At 44.3% G+C, this 20908-nt stretch overlaps 3 protein-coding genes across 4 annotated transcripts in view; all 3 read right to left on the bottom strand.

The window, feature by feature from the left end:
- The window catches only part of LOC147620030 (L-idonate 5-dehydrogenase-like), a 53266-nt gene that overhangs the window by 6027 nt on the left and 26331 nt on the right, over window positions 1-20908 (bottom strand). Inside the window, exons 2-3 of one of the 2 annotated variants that reach the window (XM_086772170.1) lie at window positions 18169-18236; window positions 12101-12337 (exon numbers count right to left, since the gene is read on the bottom strand). In XM_086772170.1, coding sequence (XP_086628296.1) covers window positions 12101-12337; window positions 18169-18236 — 305 coding nt within the window. The remainder of the gene's footprint in view (window positions 1-12100; window positions 12338-18168; window positions 18237-20908) is intronic. The other variant, XM_086772171.1, reaches the window with a different exon arrangement.
- On the bottom strand, window positions 4567-6498 carry LOC147620032 (uncharacterized). Its single transcript, XM_086772168.1, has one exon. It carries the CDS (start codon window positions 6353-6355, stop codon window positions 5315-5317), a length of 1041 nt encoding a protein of 346 aa, XP_086628294.1. The 5' UTR covers window positions 6356-6498; the 3' UTR covers window positions 4567-5314.
- Window positions 6366-7455, bottom strand: LOC147620031 (uncharacterized). Its single transcript, XM_086772169.1, has one exon. It carries the CDS (start codon window positions 7431-7433, stop codon window positions 6513-6515), a length of 921 nt encoding a protein of 306 aa, XP_086628295.1. The 5' UTR covers window positions 7434-7455; the 3' UTR covers window positions 6366-6512.

Raw genomic sequence — 20908 nt, 5'->3', positions numbered from 1 at the left:
TGTCAAGGGTGATCCCATAAGCCTCCCAATGCAGTATAAAAGTTGAGACTCTCTGGATTTGTCCCAGAACCAAGTGTCTGGTGTTCTACAGAATGTAACTGAAGAAGAGCATGCTCTTCATGGGGTTAACAGCATTCCTCCACTCCCACTCATTGGGTCTCAATGCAAGTATTTGATAGGACACCCATCATATAACCAGAGGCTCCAAGAGTCCGTAATAATCCCTTGAGATGGATCAATATAGATGTGCTTTCCTGCCCTCCCACCACTCTCACCAGCCGGACCACCAGACCCTCAATGATATCCTGCCTCAAGACTTCTCTCCAAGAGCCATCTATCCTGAATGGAGTAGAAGACTGGTACATCATCCTCACCCACAGGGGAGGCACATGACCTGAATAGGTACCCCTAATCCTAAGAATACCCTAAACCATAAGTGATGAGGCCCTTCCACGAAGTTCCCTGTGATCTAGTGGTTAGGTATGGCTGCATTCACCTGCATAATCCTTTGCCTAGTGCCTCTCAAGTGATGGGTGCGAAGAATTCTTTCATCTTCCATGAGCTCGTGAGCCTTTTCCAATCCAACGCTGAGGAGAGAAGAGTCACCCAAGCAGCCCACTGGATATGCGTGGCTGCTCCAACAAGAGGTCTACCAAATTCATCCAAGATCAAGTCATTCCACACAATGGGCTGCCTGTAAGCCTCCTCAACTGACCGTGGAGGAATATGAACCAAGAAGCTCCTCATGCAATCCTAGGCTCGCAGAATCTCACCAAGGGCGAAGAAGGTAGTCTGTGCTCTACATCCAAGAAGATAAAACGTGGGCTGTAAATCCAATCACCTCCCCTAATCGGAATGCAGCTCGTAATCTGATGCATAAGAAAGTCTTTCCAAGGTTCAATGCCAGAAGAAATCCTCTGACTATCAGCTTACAAAGTAGAGCCTTACACTGCACCTCCGTGATGATGTTCAATCTTCCCTCTTGCTTAGGCATAATAATGGTATCCCAAGCCACTCTTGCCCTGGTGTGTACAGTGCCATCTAATCTTGACCAAAGGAAGTTCCGAATAACCTGACAAAGCTGACCAATGCATCCATTATGAAACACCAACACGACATGACAAACCAAGCAGTCACCAGTAGCAATTGGTTAGCTACCAAGCCTCTAGAGGCCAAATCAAGCTTCTTGCTACTCCAATGCTGAAGTTTGCTTGTGATTCTCATGGGCACAGGGACAAACTGTTGTGTAGGTGAGATGTCAATGCCAACATGACAACAAAGATATCTGGTAGTGCATCCTCTCTCAATCTAGGTAAACCACACATCCAAACCCCAATCTGTCTGCGGAGAGTCACTAATCCAAAATCCCGCTGATTTGTGCCAATTAATGGAGGCGCTTGCTGCCAAACAAAACTTCTCCAAAGCAGTGCGGGAAGCACAGAGGCAAGCCTCCGAAGCCTCTAAAAACATAGCAGTATCATCTGCTAACTCAGAGTCCAGTAACTCCTCTACGCGAAGAGGCAGCCTGAGGCCGAGACCCCAAGCAGGGGTAACTCTGAGAAACCTGCTCATAGCCTCCGCCCTTGCCTCACAGAGCGGGAGATCTGAAAGCACTCACCATGCCCCCCGCAAGCTAAAACTGTGTTGTGGGCCTCCCTATACATACATGAGACCCCTCTGATCCACTCCTATGAGAAACCCATCTATGCCATGGTGCCTTCCAAGAAGTCCCAATCCACTCTGTCTAAGCTTTTTCAAAGTCTAGCAAAAGAATGGCAAGGGGTTGTTGGCTAGATTTAGCCCACTCCACCGCTTCCCAAAATGAAAAGATGTTATCAAAAATACTCCTTCCCAGGAGGAAACCATTCTGTGTCTCATGAATAACTCTCTAAAGAACAGGCTGAAGCCTCATACTAACTACATTTGCTAAGATTTTCTAAGCAAAACCAAGCAAAGTAATGGGCCTCCACTGTCTAATATTGGTCTTATCCCCACCTTTTGGGACAAGGTGGATAAGACCCTCCATGATAAAAGGGGGCATCATACCAACACACCACATCTCCTACAGAGCAGTAGTAACATCATCACCAATGTAATCCCAAAACTGTAAGAAAAAGGATGGAGAGAGGCCATCATCCCTTCGCCATTTGCCTTCGAGAGGGCATGCAAAGCGTGTCTCAGCTCATCCTTCGAAAAGGAGGCATCCAAAGAGGCACACATATCATTTGTAACAAGCTTGGGCATGCGCTCCCAAACTATATGTTGTGCAGCATCTCTGTCCAAAGAGTGTGCCTCTATAGAGAGCAAGGTCTGAAAAAAATCTAAGGCAATACTCCTCACGTTATTTGGATCAGTATGAAATTCTCCTTAGAATCCTGCAAGCATCTCAAACTGTCCCTATTGTGCATAGGTCCATGTGCTGAGAAAAACGGTTCGTTGCATCTACCACCCATCTGTGTCCAAAATGCCTGATTAGCATGAAATACAAACTCAGCCCACCTATCCATGGCCACCTGGAACTCAGCTCTAACAGTGGACAAAAGGTCTGGGATCCAAGAGGACGCATGATGCTTCTCGTGTTCCCTCTGAAGCGCAGCCAACCTACATCTGATAGTTCCCTCCTTGTCTAGAGCCTCTTCTTTCTTGGCTAAGGCAATATAATGATAGTGCTGGCTAGTCCTCTCCAGGGCCAAAACAAGCCTCTCCCGGGGTTAGGATGATCACAAAGCCTCCAAATCTCTCTAACCTCCAGGGAGGTCTCTGAATCCCGATAGAGAGAGTCTAGGATGGAGGCACACGGTACACCCTTTTGGTTCCTTGATGCACAAGACAACTAGGCAATGATATGATTTGGTAGTACCTGGCAAGATGGCAATAGAGCCTCCTCTATCCAAGCCCCAGCCATCCACATAAAATCTGTCCAACCGTGCAAAGATGCATCCATCCCCACTTCTACCGTTATACCATGAGTAGGATAAGAAATTAGGCCTCCTCTGGAAATCATCCTCTGTCCAACAATCCCTATCATAGAAGGAAAGTATAAATCTCTCCCAAGAGGCTCTCTCCATGGGGTGTGTTCTTTTTTTTTCCCGAGAAAAAGATCCTTCAATTAGTTAAAGAGAAAACAGCCACAAAGGGCTAAGTACAACCACGAAGGGCTAAATACAAATTTGCCTCATATAAGGGCGGGAAACAAGTGATCATAAGGGGGAGAGATGCTTCTCCTCCGGCTGGCCGCTCTATGAGGAGAAGGCTCTATCTCATACAGGGGGAGGGGGAGGAAACAACCACACAGGTGGTCTGTAGTGCCAAATGGGGTCACCGCCTCTATCAGTAAAGAAAGGGCCAAGCCTCCAAAGTCTCAAGAAGGCTTCCCGCCGCTTCCGCATGCGGTCAGAACCTCCCTGCAGCTTCCCCCACTGGCCGCGGAGGGTGTGAATGATGTCGAGCCATATGCTCCTGCTGGTCTCAGCCAACGGAGTGTGGGTACCCTCAATGGCCTCGCTACATCTAGCATGCCAAATGTGCCAAGCTGCTATGCTAATGCAAAATCTCCCGGCGCTGGCATGAGCCTGGATGCCAAACACCTGCAGGTGGGGCTGTGTGACTGGTACTACTGCAATACGATGGTGGGAGACCTGAAGGGCATGGCCTCCCCCATCCTCCTCGTAAGTCCTGACCACTCTAGCCTCGGTGGCCCAAGCAACAGTACCCCAAGTGATAATCCGGGTTGCTGCCCTGTCCATAGCAAAGATGTGAAGAATTCGCTGCCAAATTTGTTGAGCCTTTGGGCAATCCCAAAGGCAATGTATCATACATAGGTGGAAGAGGCTAGTCTACAGGCAGAGGGAGCCAAAGAGGCCGAGGTGGTTGGCAAAGAAATCAAAATGCAAATAGCATAGAGTATTATTACTATGGCAAACCAGGACACATGGCAAAGGACTGCTACAAAAAGCAGAATGACATTAAAAGTGGGAAGTTGTAGCAAGGCAACTATGCATCATCTAGCAAACATGGAGGTGATAACAGAAGTGAGCAGCTGTTTGTGATCCAGCACATGCTTAGTTCCATAACAGGAGATGTGTCAGGATCTCAAGATATATAGCATGTGGATTCTAGCGCCTCTAACCACATGACCAGTCATGCTGAGTGGTTTAGAGATATGCAGAAAATGGAAAAACGAGGTTATGTAGAAACAAGTGATGATACTGCGCACATGTTGGTAAAGTGCCATTGTCTATGCAGGATGGCAAAATGAAGTACTTGGCTGATGTACATCATGTTCCGAATATTACAAAGAACCTGGTTTCTGTTGGACAGATGGTTGAGCAGGGTCTGCATGTGAGATTTAATCCTCAAGGATTTTTTGTGGAAGACTTCAAAAATAAGTGTCGCTTGGTTGCAAAGGGTAACAGAAATGGTAGGATGTTTACTTTGGATGTGAACATGCCTAAGATCATAGTTGTCACGGTACGAAAATACGATACCGTACGGTACGATACCGTACGGGAATATTCGGTACGATATGAAATTTTGGGATACGGTACGATAAAATACAATTTTTTAAATTAAAGAACACCTACAAACATAGACATTTTCAATTTGGAAGGGTAGAGTCTAGAGAAGTTGTTTCAAACCAAAATATCATTAAAAACAACTAAACAAGTTTGAAGTGACAAACAAAAGTACATAAGTATAGAGGTGCGATGCGATCATGCGCGCTAGGCGCGAGTACAAAAAGAGAGGCTAGAGCCAAGGCCCAAGGAGAGACTAGACAAAGGCATCACTATCAGAGCTCTCGCTGAAATCATCCTCATGAGAAGAGGACACATCAGTGGCCTCGCCGAAGTCGCCATCGCTAAGAAGGTTGCCCTCATCATCGAACTCGGGCTCTCTAAGCTCATGTGAGAAGCCAAAGGGAGCATCCTCATCTGCAAGAGCGAGTGTGGAGCTACCCGATCCACGCCGCACATAGGTATGCACTATGTCCCTGGGAGCACCACGAACCGTGCATCCACGGCTTCCTACTTGCACTCCTCTGCCACTACCTCCACGCCCACGACGAGTGCGAGTAGGTCGTCGATCAAATGACTCGAGCTCTCGATAGATCTCTGCATAGATCCTCTCCTCCTCCTCATCCTGCACTTTGTTTACACTCTGAAGAGTGTCCCCTGTGAGCTTGAATGCATCCACATTCACCTACATTGTACAATGATCAAGTGACAAGCAATGTATTAGAATTTGGTTCCAAATTTCAATAAACATTGAAGTTTGAAATTTGAATGCTTATAACTTATAACTTATAAGTTGTAACTTATACCTGTCTCGCTGATTCCATCTTTTGCATTGCGCGCAGCATGCGCAAGTTAGCGCGGCAATACACTAGCCGCTCTAACTGTTGCGTGCTCAAGCGATTACGTAACTTCGTGTGTACAAGTGAGTAGGAACTCCAGTTCCTCTCACATGCACCCGAAGAGCAATCCTGAGCTAGGATTCTCAAAGCCACCTTTTGGAGGCTTGAGAGCGCATACCCAAATGTCTCCCACCAAAAGAGGGGCTTCACAAGGGATTCCCTCTTCCAACAGGTAGTAGATGCAAACGCGGCTCCTCCCCTTTGGTCATTGTAGCTTATGAGCTCCTCAAGGAACTTCCCATGGCGATCCTCCGGCAATGCTTTGGGCAAGTAAGCATCTCGGGCTTCAAGTAGCTCCACGTTGGTGAAGAGGGCGGGTGATTTGTAAGCCGGATGCAATAAAGCGGCAAGACCATGGATAGGTCTTCGCATCCACTTCCATCTCTTCTCCACAATGGCCAACATACCATCGCGCTTCTCCTCGTCGATGGAAGGAGAAACGCGTAACTCTGCTATGGCCTCTCCCATGAAGTGAACAAGAAGGCCCATGGTGGCTCCCTCCATGTCGGTCATCCGCAATACCCTATAGAAGGGCGTGACCGCAATGACAATAGTGCGGACCGACTGCCAAAACTCCTCCTTTAGGCAAAGCCGTTGCATGGCTTTGGCCTCCGCCGATTCTCGCTCATCCCACTCATTCCACATTGTGGAGATCACTGTTTGGCGAAGGGAGGATTTCACATCGTGGAGGCGCTCCAAGACGAGCCACATGTAGGCGAAGCGTGTAGATGAAGGCTTCTTCAATTCCAACTTGCTATGTTCGCGGAACATGGCAAGCACCTTCACCTTTGTGGTGAAGAAGGTAACAATAGAGATAGCTTCGGTCATTACTTCCTTCATCCACACTAACTTGCCCATATCCTCCATGAGCAAGTCAATGCAATGGGAGGCACAAGGCGTCCATACTATGGAGGGATAGTCCTTCTCGAGCAACTTCCCCATCCGACGGCAATTTGAAGCGTTGTCGGTGATGACTTGCACCACGTTCTTCGATCCAACCTACATGTCACAATGCACATGAATGGATGCAATGAGCGTATGCCGTATGAGACTTGAGTCATGACTCATGATATAGCCACATATGATCATATGATTCATATCACATATACCAAAGCCTAAACTTTAAAGACTTTAGTGCAATTTGAAAGTTGAAACTTACCTCCATGATGGCTTGCTTGATATGGCGATATATGAATGCACCCGATGTTTTCCTCCCCGCCTTTCCGGAATCCACGCCCCGCACAAAGTATGTGCCAAGAGGGCAAGAGACAAGTATATTGATGATGCCTCTCTTCTTCCGGTCACTCCATCCGTCGGAGAGGATGCTACACCCATACTTGGACCATGCCGCCCGCACCGGATTGAGAGATCTATCGATTCTTTCCCTCTCGTCCACAAGCCTCTTCGTGCGCATGTCATGATAGGAGACGCCGGTCCATCCTTCACATGGGCCCACATTTGCAATGGCTTTCACCATTGACTTCCATTGATCTACCTTGAGCACATGGAATGAGAGATTGCACTCAATAATGGTGCGTGCAATCTCTATATCCGCTAGCCGTTGCCGTTCTCGGAGATGTGATAGAGAAGAAGAGAACCCCCCGGTGGCTTGGGCTAGAGTGGCTTGCCTCATGGGAGACTCAAGCCTTTGTCTCTTTGAGGAGGCGGAGGCGGAGGTGGCACCAATGGAGGTGGCACCGATGGAGGCGGCGGGGGAGGATGTATCACAAGGCGGGGAAATGACCTCATCATCCGCCCTTGAGCTTCTACCACTATCATAGTGAGCACCCAATCCACCCTTGATCTTGTTGAAGATCTCATCGGATATAGCAAGGGGGACTTCCTTGCATGGCGCAACTTGCCCCCCCACCTTTCCAACATGTTGGAGAAGCCTAGTAACTCCACTTGTGTATTGTTTGCCACAATACTTACAAGTCCACCTATATGACTTGGACTTTCCATCGGCTTTCTCTACATGGATAGCATGCACATTGAAGGCTTCATTCTTCTCCCTTGTCATTGTAATAGAGAGAGAGAAGTTAGAAGATTCAGAGATGGATAGGCTTGAGAGAGAGAGAGAGAGAGAGAGAGAGAGGCTTGAGAAAATGAGAGTGAGGCTTGAGTCTTGACTCTTGAGAGAGAGAAAGCCTAAAGGCTTGAGAGAGAGAGAGAGGCTTGAGAGAGGGCCTATGGGGGAGAGAGTGGCTTGAAAGTTGAGAGTTGAGAGAGAGAGAGAGAGAGAGAGGGGGGGGCTTGATGGTCACTTGAGCAAGACTCAAGAGAGGGGGGGCTTGATGGCTTGAGTAATGAGCATTGAGAGGCTAGAGCTTTGAGAGAGGCTTAGGGGGTGGGCATTTTATAAGGGCCAAGGCCATGTAGCATGGGCCATGGCCAATGGGCACATGGGCCACAAAGCATGTGCCATGCCCAAAACGGCCAGCAAACGGCTACAAAACAGCCACGAAAACGCGCAGTCGGCGGCGGCGCAACGGACAGAAACGGCCACGAAAATGCGCAGTCGGCGGCGGCGCAACGGCTAAAAACGGGCAAATCTGGCATATCGTACCGTACGATATCGTACGATATCGTACGGTATCGTACCGTACGAATCGTACGTACGAATCGATTCGTACGCGTACGAGAAACAACCCTGCCTAAGATAAAGATAGCCATGTTTGCCCATGGAACAGGTGTCCTTGCAGATATTGACATATGGCACAAGCGCATTGGTCATGTGAATGTACAACGACTAAAGTCTATGCAGGCCCAAAATATTGTTGCAAGTTTGCCAAAGTTTAAGGTTGACGGTATGCATAAGGCATGTGAAGCATGCCAACTTGGTAAGCAGGCCAAACATGCTTTCTCACATGAAAAGCATGTCAGTGCAAGGCCATTGGATGTCATACATTCAGATGTATGGGGACCGACCAAGACTGCAACAATTGCAGGTTACAGGTACACTCCGCAACAGAATGGTGTTGCAGAAAGGAAAAACAGGCACATTGCAGAAGTGGCACATGCCTTGATGGCTGAAAAGAATATGCCACATTACTTTTGGGCAGAAGCAGTAGCAACTGTTGTGTACATTATAAACAGGGCACTCACTGCAGTTGTTCATGGTATGACTCCTGAACAGAAGTTTACAGGCATAAGACCGGATGTGTCTTACTTAAAAGTGTTTGGGTGTATTGCATATGTACATGTTCCAGATGAAGTGAGAACAAAGTTGGATCCAAAGGCAGAGAAATGCATCTTCATTGGTTATGCTATGGAGCAAAAGGTTATAGATGCTATAATCCTACCACTCGTGAGATGCGAGTAAGCAGAGATGTTGTCTTCGATGAGATGAGTAGCTCGTATGCACCAGTAGTGAAGGCAACAAAAGATACAGATGTAAGAAGTGCTGATGTTGCACCACATGTAGAGCAGCAATCATAGGTGCTGAGTGAACTTGGGGAGTCCTTGAGCAGTGGATCCAATGTTAGCCCATGGTCAGGCAAGTTGAGGAATGACACTCCCAATAATATATCATATATTGAGGGGGGGGTCGGCCCGTTCCGACCCCAGTGCTAGTGTCCATCTATTACATTTCAATTTTCAGTTGTTATTAAGTTGTCCATTTCAAATTGTGATATTAAGTTGTGCTATTACGCGTGTGTGTGTCCAACAGAGTCTATTCCCACTTGACGGGATCGGTTTCAGCAGTCCTATCAGATATCTTCAGTGGGATCCAGGAGAGTGGGAGTGGATTGATGCCTTCAATCCTTTGAAAAGCCTTCCTATTTTCAGTTTCACTGTCCGGAATGCCAGGCTTCTCCTCACTTGACAGATGCATAGGATCCCTACTCTCAAGCCTCATTGGGAGAGCTATGATATTTCTCCAGTGATACAGCGCAGATATTGGCATAGACTTTGGCACTCATACAGAAGGAGCCAGATCTCCCATTTCTTTTGGTTATTCTTACATGGTGGTCTCCCCACCAATCAGTGGAGATCAGTTTTCGGTGTAGCACCTTCCTATCCTAGGTGTGCGGCAGATTCTGAGACCGTACAGCATTGTTTATGGGGATGCAGCACGGCACAGCAGATTTGGGGTCCTGTTGCCCAACTTATGGACAAATTGAGTGGCCGAGCCATGCATGTGACTTAGGGGGCAGTTGCTTGGCTCTTCCAGTCCGGTCCGCAGATTTTTTATGAGGGCAGTGGTGCAGATTCTGCTATTTTCATTGTAGAGGTATTGCCCAGCATAGTTTATTGCAGGATGTTCCTCACTCTGATTATACACCCCCTAGACAGAGGATTGACACCAATTGGGAGATTATTGCCAGTATTACAGCATGGCAGATCTGAAGAGCCAGATGCACGGAGGCTATTGAGGGTGTCCAGATTTTTGGGTCTCAGTGCATTAGTACTACATGGGGTGATATCATCCATACTCTTATGGCTACTTGGGCTCGCATTCAGGGGCCCTCTCGTTCTGTGTAGGCGAAGCGTGTGATATTTATGCGGGAATGGGACCATGGCATCTTCTTTTCCTTCAGTTCCACAGGTCTTACATGGCATCATGATGCTCCTCAGTGGTTGAAATCACCTTACATATTGGGGTGATTCTATTCTTTTCCGGCTTATAGCTGTGATTGTTGTATGTTTTTCTCATACTTAATAGAAGTCTCTTTCTAAAAAAAAAAATGGCTGGGCACTTTTTTTAGGACAGGTGTACCACTGCAGGTATTAGCCATGCTAGAGCAGAACCAACAGGGAGATTGCATATTTTATACTATCCTGGCTGGATGGAGATTGATGAGATATGACACCCATGACTTCATCCCCGGAGCTGTCCTCCACCTTGTGAGAGTGGTGAATCTCTCAAGGAAGCATTGGTGTTTTGACCCTCTTCCAGAGTTTGTGACTCAAGGTTCTTGGTGCCTATGGCTTTTGGTGGATGTCCCATTAAACATCTCCCATGGGATCCCAGTGAGTGGGAATGGATTGATGCAGCCAATCCCTTGAAAAGCTTGCCTTTCTTCAGTTACAATATGAGGAATGCCAGACTAATACTCTTGGACAAATTCAGAGGATTCCTACCCTCAGGCCACAGTAGGAATGATTTGGGATTACTCCATTGATTCAGAAGAGGTTTTGGCATCAACTTTGGCACTCTTACAAGTGGTCTCCCTGTTAACCAGCAGAGAGCTATCTTTGGTGGGGATCCAGCTTGCCCTAGATGCTCGATAGCCTCAGAGACTGTTCTGCATTGTCTCTGGGGTTGCAGAGTTTCGCAAAGGATATGGAGCTCCATAGCTCAACTTTTAGGCAGACTGAGGAGAGGTACTATACACATCACTTGGGGCTCTTCACTCAGTCTGGAGCGCAGGGTTTCTTTGAGGGTGAGGAACATGACTCCGCCATCATGATGTGGGCCCAGAGCTGCACACTTCAGGATATTCCTCGGTCACGTGTCACACCGTCCCTGGGAGACTTGATACTACCTGGGAGATTATTGCCAGCATCACTGCCTGGCAGCAGATATGGAGGGCTAGATGTACGGAGGCGATCAAGGGCACCCAGATTTATGACACCTAGTGCATTTGTACCACTTAGGGAGATATAATTCATACCCTTATGGCCACTTGAACCTATATACAGGGACCTTCTAGATCAGTGCAAGCCAAGCGTGTTTTTCTTCATGAGGAAGTGGGATCATGGGATCTTCTTCACCACGCCCTTGACTGGCTGCCACTCTGTGATGAGGATTTCCAGCTTCTAGTATTGATTCTGTCATACTTAATAGAAGCCTCTTTCTTGCAAAAAAAAAACACTCCAATTCCTGAAATTCCATGGCATGGGCTGTCATGACATTCAAAAAGAACATTTTTCTAATGTTTTAAACTTCAGGTACACATATCTTCCATTTTGGAGCCTCTCATCATAAATTTCCATGTCAGTTGGGTCTTTCAGGAACATAAATTTTTTTAAAGCCCACACCACCCTCTCTGCTTTTCTCTCTAACCTGTCGGCTTTTCCACAGAAGTAGGATTTGACAGCGGACCCAAAAACTCCATTTCTAGGCTTTGCTTGTCCCTCTTTGGGGTGATAAATGGGATGCCTTTTATGCATTCTCCCAACCATCACTCCTGAAGGATTCAAATCATAAAAGCATGGCCAGCCTTATTAGTGTGGTTGATTACACTCTCCGTTCTCAAAAAAGCTATCCCAATCAAGAAGCACCTTGTTATCTAAACCCCAAATTAAGCAAGCATAAAGAAGGACTCAGCTTTCAATGCTATGGAAATCACATTTCTCTTGCACAGAGCACGTCATCAATCTAATTCTTTGAGAATAACAATAACAGTTGACTCAAATAGCCCAAAATCAGCACAGCAATGTTAGGAACAGCAAAAGCAGTCTCAACTCCTATCTGCACGTTCCATTAGGCTGTACCGCATTCACAGCCCTGAAATAGCCTTGAAACCCCTCACGTGAAGATCCCATTCAATCAATACAAGTGTTCAATGCAGCGGGAGGCTGTGCGTGTAGTACTTACACATGTGGACTCTCACACATGTGCACGTGTTACAACAAACAACATCATTTTGAAGCAAACAACACACACAAATTGAACATCTTGCAAACACTTGCTATCAAAATGCTTATTCTTAATCAGCTTTTCAATTCCAAGAAGCATACCTGTTGAGCAAGTGAGCCATTGGTAGGAGGCGATCCAAAGAATTGGACATCTTTACAAAGGTTATATCTTCCCTCTTTGCACAACACACAATGGCTGCATGGAACTCCCGCTTCAAGGGCTACACGATCTCCAACCTTCAAGGCGGTGACCGAGCACCCAACCTGGAGTACAATACCAGCACTTTCATGCCCGAGAACCATGGGCTCTTTCATTGCAACGCGAGAATTCCGAAGTTTCTGCAATTCCATTCTTCTGTAAGTGACATTGCCAAAATAATAAACATGCATCAATGGTCACTTTCTTATTGACGAAAAGGCAGTCTTTTTTCCATTTTCAATGGGAATTAGCTAAAAACCAACCCCCCCAGCCCCACCCTTCTTTCCAAAAGCCCCATTCTCCTCATATCATTCCTCAGCAACCACCCTTAAAGCAGAATACAGCCCTTGTATGCTGTAAGATTCCTCCCCCAACCCCTTTTTGATGTCTAGTATCTTCTCCTGTAATCAATCCCTCTTCAGAAATATAAAGACCTTGTTTTTAACTGTTTTAACCTAGAGAGAGAAAATTATTCTAGAGAGAGAATATTCAGATTTTGAATATTTTTGGATAGAAAAATATCTCATATAATTAAGATGAATTCCCCTGAAACAAAAATTCAAAAATAATTTTCCAATATGCAATTGGAATTAATTAGAAATAGGTATAAAGAACCTTAGTCTAAGAGTCTAGATTTTCATAAATCTTTGGATTATGGTCCAATTAAGGTTCCTATGGGCCAATAGCATCAATCCATGTGTAGGGAGGAGATAAATCCAAATTGTAAAAAGAAGATACCCAAAAATGAGTAAATGCTCACATAAGATGAAGAGTTGAAAATGTACAAGGTTTATTAGTAAAAAACTATGAGCAATATTAAAAATATGAGATATTTTGGGAATAATGATTTTATTATGACACATATGTAAGGAAGGAGAGTCCCTTAAATACTCACATAAGATGAAGAGTTGAAAATGTACAAGGTTTATTAGTAAAAAACTATGAGCAATATTAAAAATATGAGATATTTTGGGAATAATGATTTTATTATGACACATATGTAAGGAAGGGGAGTCCCTTAAATGCTCACATAAGATGAAGAGTTGAAAATGTACAAGGTTTATTAGTAAGAAACTATGAGCAATATTAAAATGATTCCATTATGACACATATGTAAGGAAGGGGAGTTCTTTAAAGAAGGTGCATATTTCACATAAGATGAAGAGTTGAAAATGTACAAGGTTTATTAGTAAGAAACTATGAGCAATATTAAAATGATTCCATTATGACACATATGTAAGGAAGGGGAGTTCTTTAAAGAAGGTGCATATTTCACATAAGATGAAGAGTTGAAAATGTACAAGGTTTATTAGTAAAAAACTATGAGCAATATTAAAATGATTCCATTACGACACATATGTAAGGAAGGGGAGTTCTTTAAAGGAGGTGCATATTTCACATGCTTGAATGAGTTTTAAACTCATAAAAATGGAGATATTTCATCTCTCCTCTCTCCTCATTCAAGTCTAGTTCCAAAAAGTTAGCTTAACTGACCTAAAAATGGTCAAAAAGTGACCAAACTGACTTGGAAAATTCTAGAATCAGTTTGTTTGGTTAGGAACTCAAATTTTCCTATAAATAGAAGCCTCCCCTTGTTGAAAAAAATATAGTGTCTTATGCATTGTTACTCTACTCCACCTAAGCCAAAATATATAGTGTCTTATGCCTTGTTACTCTACTCCACCTAAGCCAAAATATATAGTGTCTTATGCATTGTTACTCTACTCCACCTAAGCCAAAATATATAGTGTCTTATGCCTACTCTACTCCACCTAAGCCAAAATATATAGTGTCTTATGCTTTGTTACTCTACTCCACCTAAGCCAAAATATAGAGTGTCTTATACTTTGTTACTCTACTCCACCTAAGCCAAAATATAGAGTATCTTATGCATTGTTACTCTACTCTACTTAAGCCAAGAACTGTGAATTCTTTAATAATTCACTAGTTTTTGATACTTCTCTCTTTCTTCAATCCCCATTGGTGGCTCCATCAACATACTAAACCAATTGATTGGTTGGGGACCTCTACCGTGAATAAAGAATCAAGCAAATTATAAGGTAAGTATATTGAATTTTGATCTTTTCTATAATTTCTCAATGATTCTCTCTTCTCAACCCCTCTCAAGCTTGAGAAGCTTAATTGGTATGGTTTTTTAAATGCTATTGAAGTTAAGTGGTGAATAGTAGTGAAGAGTTACATAATTTAATAAATGCTATTGAAGTTAATTTCCATTTATGTTTAAATTCTAATGGTTTTTCTCTCTCTCACTCAAGAAATGGTCATACTCATGACCCATTCTCAATCCAAATGAAGCTTTTCATAAAGCTTTTCTTTAATCCAAGATTAAGCTATGCTTGAGACCAAATTAATGGCTTTTTTCTATGCTTTTAGTTTATGCATGTTGATGATTCAATCCATTATGGATTGATGATCCAATTAGAGACCATTCTAATTATTTCCTTAATGATAAGCTTTATCCCTTAGAAGAAATTGAGATTTATCAGTCATAGTAGCGGAGCTATGGCAAAATTTTTATAGAAATTACGCATAAAATAATTTCATTCAAAGCATAAAAAGAGGACTTCCTACCATATTCTAGGAACTATCATCCTAGATTAATTAAAAGAATATTATTATGCATGGAGATATGGATGTTTGCATGTAGATGTAGAGGTATGGGTGTGAGTGTGAATGTGGAGGTGGATGTATGCATGGAGATGTGGATGTATGCATGTAGAAATAGATGTGTAAGTGAGGATGTAAATGGAGATGTGGATGGATGTATGTAGATGTAGATGTATAGATGTAGATGTGAATGGAGATGTGGATGTATACATGTAGATGTAGATGTATAGATGTAGATGTGGATGTGGAGGTGGATGGATGCATGTAGATGTAGATGTATAGATGTAGATGGGAATGGAGATATGGATGCATGCATGTAGATGTAGATGTATAGATGTAGATGTGAATGGAGATGTGGATGTATACCTGTAGATGTAGATGTAGATGTATAGATGTAGATGTGGATGTGGAGGTGGATGGATGCATGTAGATGTAGATGTATAGATGTAGATGTGAATGGAGATGTGGATGTATGCATGTAGATGTAGGTGTATAGATGTAGATGTGGATGTAGAGGTGGATGTAGAGGTGGATGTATGCATGTAGATATAGATGTATAGATGTGGATGTGAATGTGGAGGTGGATATATGCATATAGATGTAGATGTATGGAGGTGAATGTGAATGTGGATGTGGATGTATGCATAGAGATGTAGATGTGAATGTACGCATATAGATGTGGATGTATGGATGTGATTATACGATATGTGATGTGAGAGAATCTGAAGTGATGAGATGGAAATGATGTGATGGGATGAGTATACATATAAATGGAATATGGAATAAGTAATGTAGATTGATGAGGGATAATGTGGAAAAATGAAAGTTAAAATAGAAATTGTATGGTAAACTGTTTGTAAATGCTGTTTGTAAATGATTGTTTTATGTCAAGAATGCTGGGGGGAGCATTTTGACCGTCTTGTGATTAAGGTCATGATGGTAAAGTTGCAACTGCTGACGGGGAGTCAATGAAGGACGTCTCGCGTAGCAAGATCGGCCGAGGTCTTGACCAGCCTCGGTGCGATTAAAATGGTGAGCTTCCGGTACGGTGGATGAGGGGCCAAGGAAGCGGCCTATGCGTGAAGCGCTAGGTCACCTGCGAAGGATCCTAGAGGGTGCTGACCATACGGTGCTCGGGCTCTGGGTCGCCTAGGATACCCACGCGTGCGTCGAGGAAGATATTGGAACAGAGTTGGAGTTGTTTTCTGAAATCGGGCATAGATCTGGTTGATTGACCTTGCTGGTCTTCAATGGATGAGTCCATGGCTCCTTATATGGATCTGTTGGTTGATCTTGCTGATCTTCAACGAGAGTCTATCTTGATAAGTGATTATATTGCCGAGTATTAAGGGCTAGGAACTATCGAAACGGCCCCTGAGCGTTCTAGTTGCCAATGATGCCATAGATACTCTGATGATGGGAAATTAAGAATCAATTGGATAAATTGGAAGATTGTGATCAGTGATACTATGGTTTTATTAAAGGATTGTTTTAAACTGGTTGAATCTGGTTGAAAAAGGAAATTTCATATTGGGTGTGTGAGTGGTGTGACTAGTTTTATTTTGCATGAACTTCCGGCTAGGGGGCCTTGGAACTCTTTTCCTTGGTACCCGGGACAAAACCTAACCAAATTCTTAATTGGATCCCATCACTACAGTGGTTGGGCGGTTGGCTAACCCATGGGATCGGATGGGGTTAGGCTGGACTGATGGATCCGTAAATCGAGACTCAAACTTTTGTTTTTATGATAGAAAAAAATAAATCCCGGATAGTAACTGTTCTATGGATAGGAATCAACGGCTGTGCCTCTTGAATGGGGAAAAAAGCGTTGATCCCAATGATCCAAGTGCAAGTTTCTTCCTTGAACTGACTAAGTATCTTATAGATGTAATTGGATCATCTTGATCAAAAATGATCTTGACTACGTTAGAGTAAAAAGTTATCCTGGTGGAATCGCCCGTGCTTTCCAGTAAAGGGAGTTTTTTCCGGGTTCGGTTTTGGAACAACCGACGGATTAGTTTCTTATCCGGATATCCGTGGTGAGGCCTCGAATGTGGGACCCCTATCCCGCGCGAGAAGCGCTACTTCCGCTGGTAATATCCCGAATCCGTTGCTCGGTGGGAACAGGGATCTTACATATGCAGCCTACAAAGCCCAGAAATCAGCAAAAGCAAAGCACTAGGAGATGGAATCAAGTAGGTGGACAGCAACAGAACGTGATGGACATCACCCAGGTTCCCCACCTGGTAAGAAGTGCAAGCACACATTGAGGTAAATTAGTATTTTTCAGATTCCCAGATTTTAGACAGAGAACTCAGTTGAGAGTACACAGTAAGGTAGAGTTGGGCCGGTTATAACAGTCATATTGACCACTCTTGGAGCACACAAGAGCCCCTTTTGTACATCAGCCCTGACCTTTCGGCCATCCAAAGGATAAGCACCTAAAAGTGAATACCACCAAGTGCAGATACCGTGCCAGTGAGTGCGCCAGCCACAGTGTGAATGAAGCACACTATAAACGCAAAAGCCCATCAAAATAAACTGACTAACATCAAGATGGGTTTTTGACATATGGACTTGGTTCAAAATATGGGATGCATAATGGCTACTAGAACTTCCCGTCGGACTGAATCTGCTTATGACTTGTGTAAACAATGCAAAAAAGGCACAAGCACCACCACACCTGCAAACACCAATCTCTCCACGGGCTAGATGATCATTAGATCCCACCATTTTGGGATTGAGGCCGGAGTTTGGAAAGGGATTTCACAACCCCACTATCTTGAGGTTGAGGCTAGAGTTGGAAAGGGGATGCACAAGAGAATAGACTACAGTGTGATCTGCAAGAGATAAGACACTGAATACTGAAGAAAACGTAGTCTTTGTTGGCTCAGCCTATGCACACATCAGACAAAAAATCGCACAAGAGGTTTCTCCCCTTGCCTGATATGCTTAGCAACCAGCAACATGAAGCAGCCATAATCATGAAAATTCACTAGCCACACAATATCCACATGGTTTGTGCACACTACAGACCATGCGTATTGCACTCACACGCTTTTGTATTGCTGCACAAGTCCAGTAGACCATAATTTGGTCTCTAAAGGATGCCATTGCACTCTGCCAAGTTGTGCAGCATGAAAGTGTGTCTAAGATACATCAGGAAAGCAAGGGACCAAAGAGCCTCTTGTGGGGCTAAGGAAAACCAATATAACTTGGGCACAATCCCATAGTCCAACCCAACGCTTTGTGAATTTTAAGTGATCATAAATTTACTTAATTTTGTAATCGAAAATAAATACACAATGCTTTTATTTTAAAAAATGTAAAAGATGTTGCAAACCTTTACATAATGCACATCGCTGCCACATATACCAACAGACTTTATCTGCACCCTTACATCATCACTACCTGCAAGAATGTCCAAGGAGCTTCAAAAGTTCTGAAATATTTGCAACCTGACAAAATGAAATCACAAGAAGAACTAAACTATCTTTAAATCGTACTACAAAATACCAGCCAACTCTAGCCCCAATGGTTGCAACTGCACCTGCTGCTAGCAGGTCACAGATTTGAACCCTGGCATGTAGGAACAAACCCACAACAACAAACAAAAAAAACCGTACTACATAATGAATATGCTTTGACATGTTAAGCTCCTTTCCAAGCTACCAGTCAAAGTGTGAAAAATCAAAAAACCAGGCTTGTGTGTCAAGCATCACCCACCCTGTTTGCAACTTTTTCTGCAATTAATGTGCCACAAAGGGCTTGCCTAAATAACTCCATGTTTGATAAGTAACTCAAACAAAGGTAGAAACTGCCCATGGCTTATATGAAGTAAGGAAGCACTTATTTGAGATAATGTGTGTTCAAGTCATCAACTCTTTGGTCCTACCTAACTTGATTTAGCTCTCAATGTCCATGTTATTCATGAGAAGTGAGAAAGTTTTCATTTAATGCAGCAATTTTGTGGTTGGAAACCTACCTATAATCAAGTGTAAGATCGCCACAGCCAATCAAGGATGTGGTGATGCCAAGAAAGTGCAGTGGGAGTCGATGAGAAGATCATCACGTGATCCCACTCTCTCATGAACATAGTGCACTTTGCTTGAGATGATCTGGACAGCTTCTGAATAATACGAGCTCCTGCACTCATCTCCGCCCCCTTCTGCTGCTTTCCCCCTCCGCTCGTTGCCATCCTCATTCTTGTCCCCTTTTCTCCCGCTTCCTTCCCAGCAGTTTACCGTTCATGTAGGGCCTTGTACTTCTCCCAAGCACTTGTCACTGTCTGGGTGGTCTGAACGTAGAACACCACACAGTGTGCGCCTTTCCAAATCTCTTGTTTAGCCTGTAGATGGCTAATGACCAAAAAGTTAGGTATCCCAGGTTCACACTTAATGATCACAGCAGCCTTTGACACATTCCGGATAATCCGAAACATGTTTTGGTCCCCATCAATGTCTAGGATGAACTTATGAAACCACTACATCCTTAAGACTATGTCTACACCTACAAGAGGGGCGACCATGAAATCATGCAAAAATTATGTGCCTTGGATGACTAATTTAGACCGACGAGCCTCAAACTTGATGCTCATTGTCATGCCTATGCTAAATCCCTCCACTTTCGTATCTACCGAGGTCAACGAAAAGCAGGCTCGCCGAGTGGCTTGTTCTTTGACCATGTCCTCTGTACTGCCGCTGTCAAACAAGACAACGACTCTCTAGCCACCTATGTAGCCAAAAGTCTTGAGCAATTTATTTCGCTCATACTCCGGATCACGATTTCCCTTCTGTCTATCTTCGAGTTCCCAACTGACAATGGCACCAACTGAAGGTGTGGGTGCTGGAGGACTAGCGGCAACCTGGAGGGTCAGTGTGCGAGGCTGGCTCACCACGGAAGCTGTCGACGCCGGGGTGGTGGTCTGAGCAAGGGTCTTCTTAGGGAAAATCCTAGAAGTGTGTCCTTTTATATGACAAAATTGAAGGAGATAGCACAGGCGGAAGCATAAACAGTAAACATATGAGAGAGTGCAAAGGAGATTGAGAGAGTGCAAAGAAGATTGAGAGAGTTGGACAAGATCACCTTTTATAACAGCAGTAAAGCTTCACGATGGCAATGGCCAGCAACTGTGTGTTGAACTATGTGTGCAAGGGAAGTGGATGAATGAGTGAATAATGGGGAACTCCTTATATAGTGAAGTAGGGACCTGGCCGACTATCTCTAGGGCTGGGCGACTGGCCCTGGACAAATAAATAGAAGAAAATCCAATAAAATCCCAGATAAATAGTAAAGCCCCAAAACAATGAGATACACAATTATAACACCCCCTCTGCAGCTCATAGTGTGCAAGAGTCGGAAGGAGATAAGTCGATGAAGTTGCAACCATGGACCCTCCAGCACCGCGAATACTGGAATAACCTTGGAGAGAGCACCCACCAACCTGTTTCCTCGAAACAGGATGCCACCACGACGAGCAAGGAACTTTGCTTCGCCACGAATTCCCACACAAGTGTGCAGTGAACTCCAAAAATAGATGATGAGCAGCTGGACACACCGCGCCCATAATCCCCAACAGTGGACGGAACACATCACGTCCCAAAAGCCTCGAACAATGAACTTGGAACAGATCCAGTTCATAATCTCTACCGTACCAAAGATAACCAAGTCCTGCCAGATGTCTAATGCTTGGAACTCTGAATCACGATCCCCATGCACCAATAGGTGGAGTTGTAATCAGCTCCTTCTCCTGCCCACAAGCCTCTTCTGGCTAGAAGCACATAGGGGGAAACTACATGTGTACTAGAGAAGCACACCATCTAGGGTCTCCTGAGCCGGAAGCGCCCCGGGAGCCCTAGAAGTAGTACTACAATCTATATCACTATCATGTGTCGTGTCTTTGCCTTTTCTCTGAGATGAAGCCCTGCCATTGGTCTTGTCCTTCTTCTTGGACAAACAATCTTTGGACAGATGGCCTCTTTTCCCACAAGTAAAGCAGCAACTCCGACCTTTCTTTTGAACTGAAGAAAGTGCCTGGTCAGAACTGTTGACTGACACCTTCAACTTACCCTATGAGATGAGAA

Source organism: Cibotium barometz, chromosome 32 (genome assembly GCF_041138505.1).
Source record: "Cibotium barometz isolate CiBa-2024 chromosome 32, ASM4113850v1, whole genome shotgun sequence".
NCBI classification, from domain to species: Eukaryota; Viridiplantae; Streptophyta; class Polypodiopsida; order Cyatheales; family Cibotiaceae; genus Cibotium; species Cibotium barometz.
The sequence above is the reverse complement of the archived record's forward strand: the minus strand, read 5'-3'. Positions and strand labels throughout refer to the sequence as shown.

Bases quoted from the DNA above. Each gene is read 5' to 3' on its own strand.
- LOC147620031 (XM_086772169.1), bottom strand. From the start codon at position 7,433: ATGACAAGGGAGAAGAATGAAGCCTTCAATGTGCATGCTATCCATGTA.
- LOC147620032 (XM_086772168.1), bottom strand. From the start codon at position 6,355: ATGGGGAAGTTGCTCGAGAAGGACTATCCCTCCATAGTATGGACGCCT.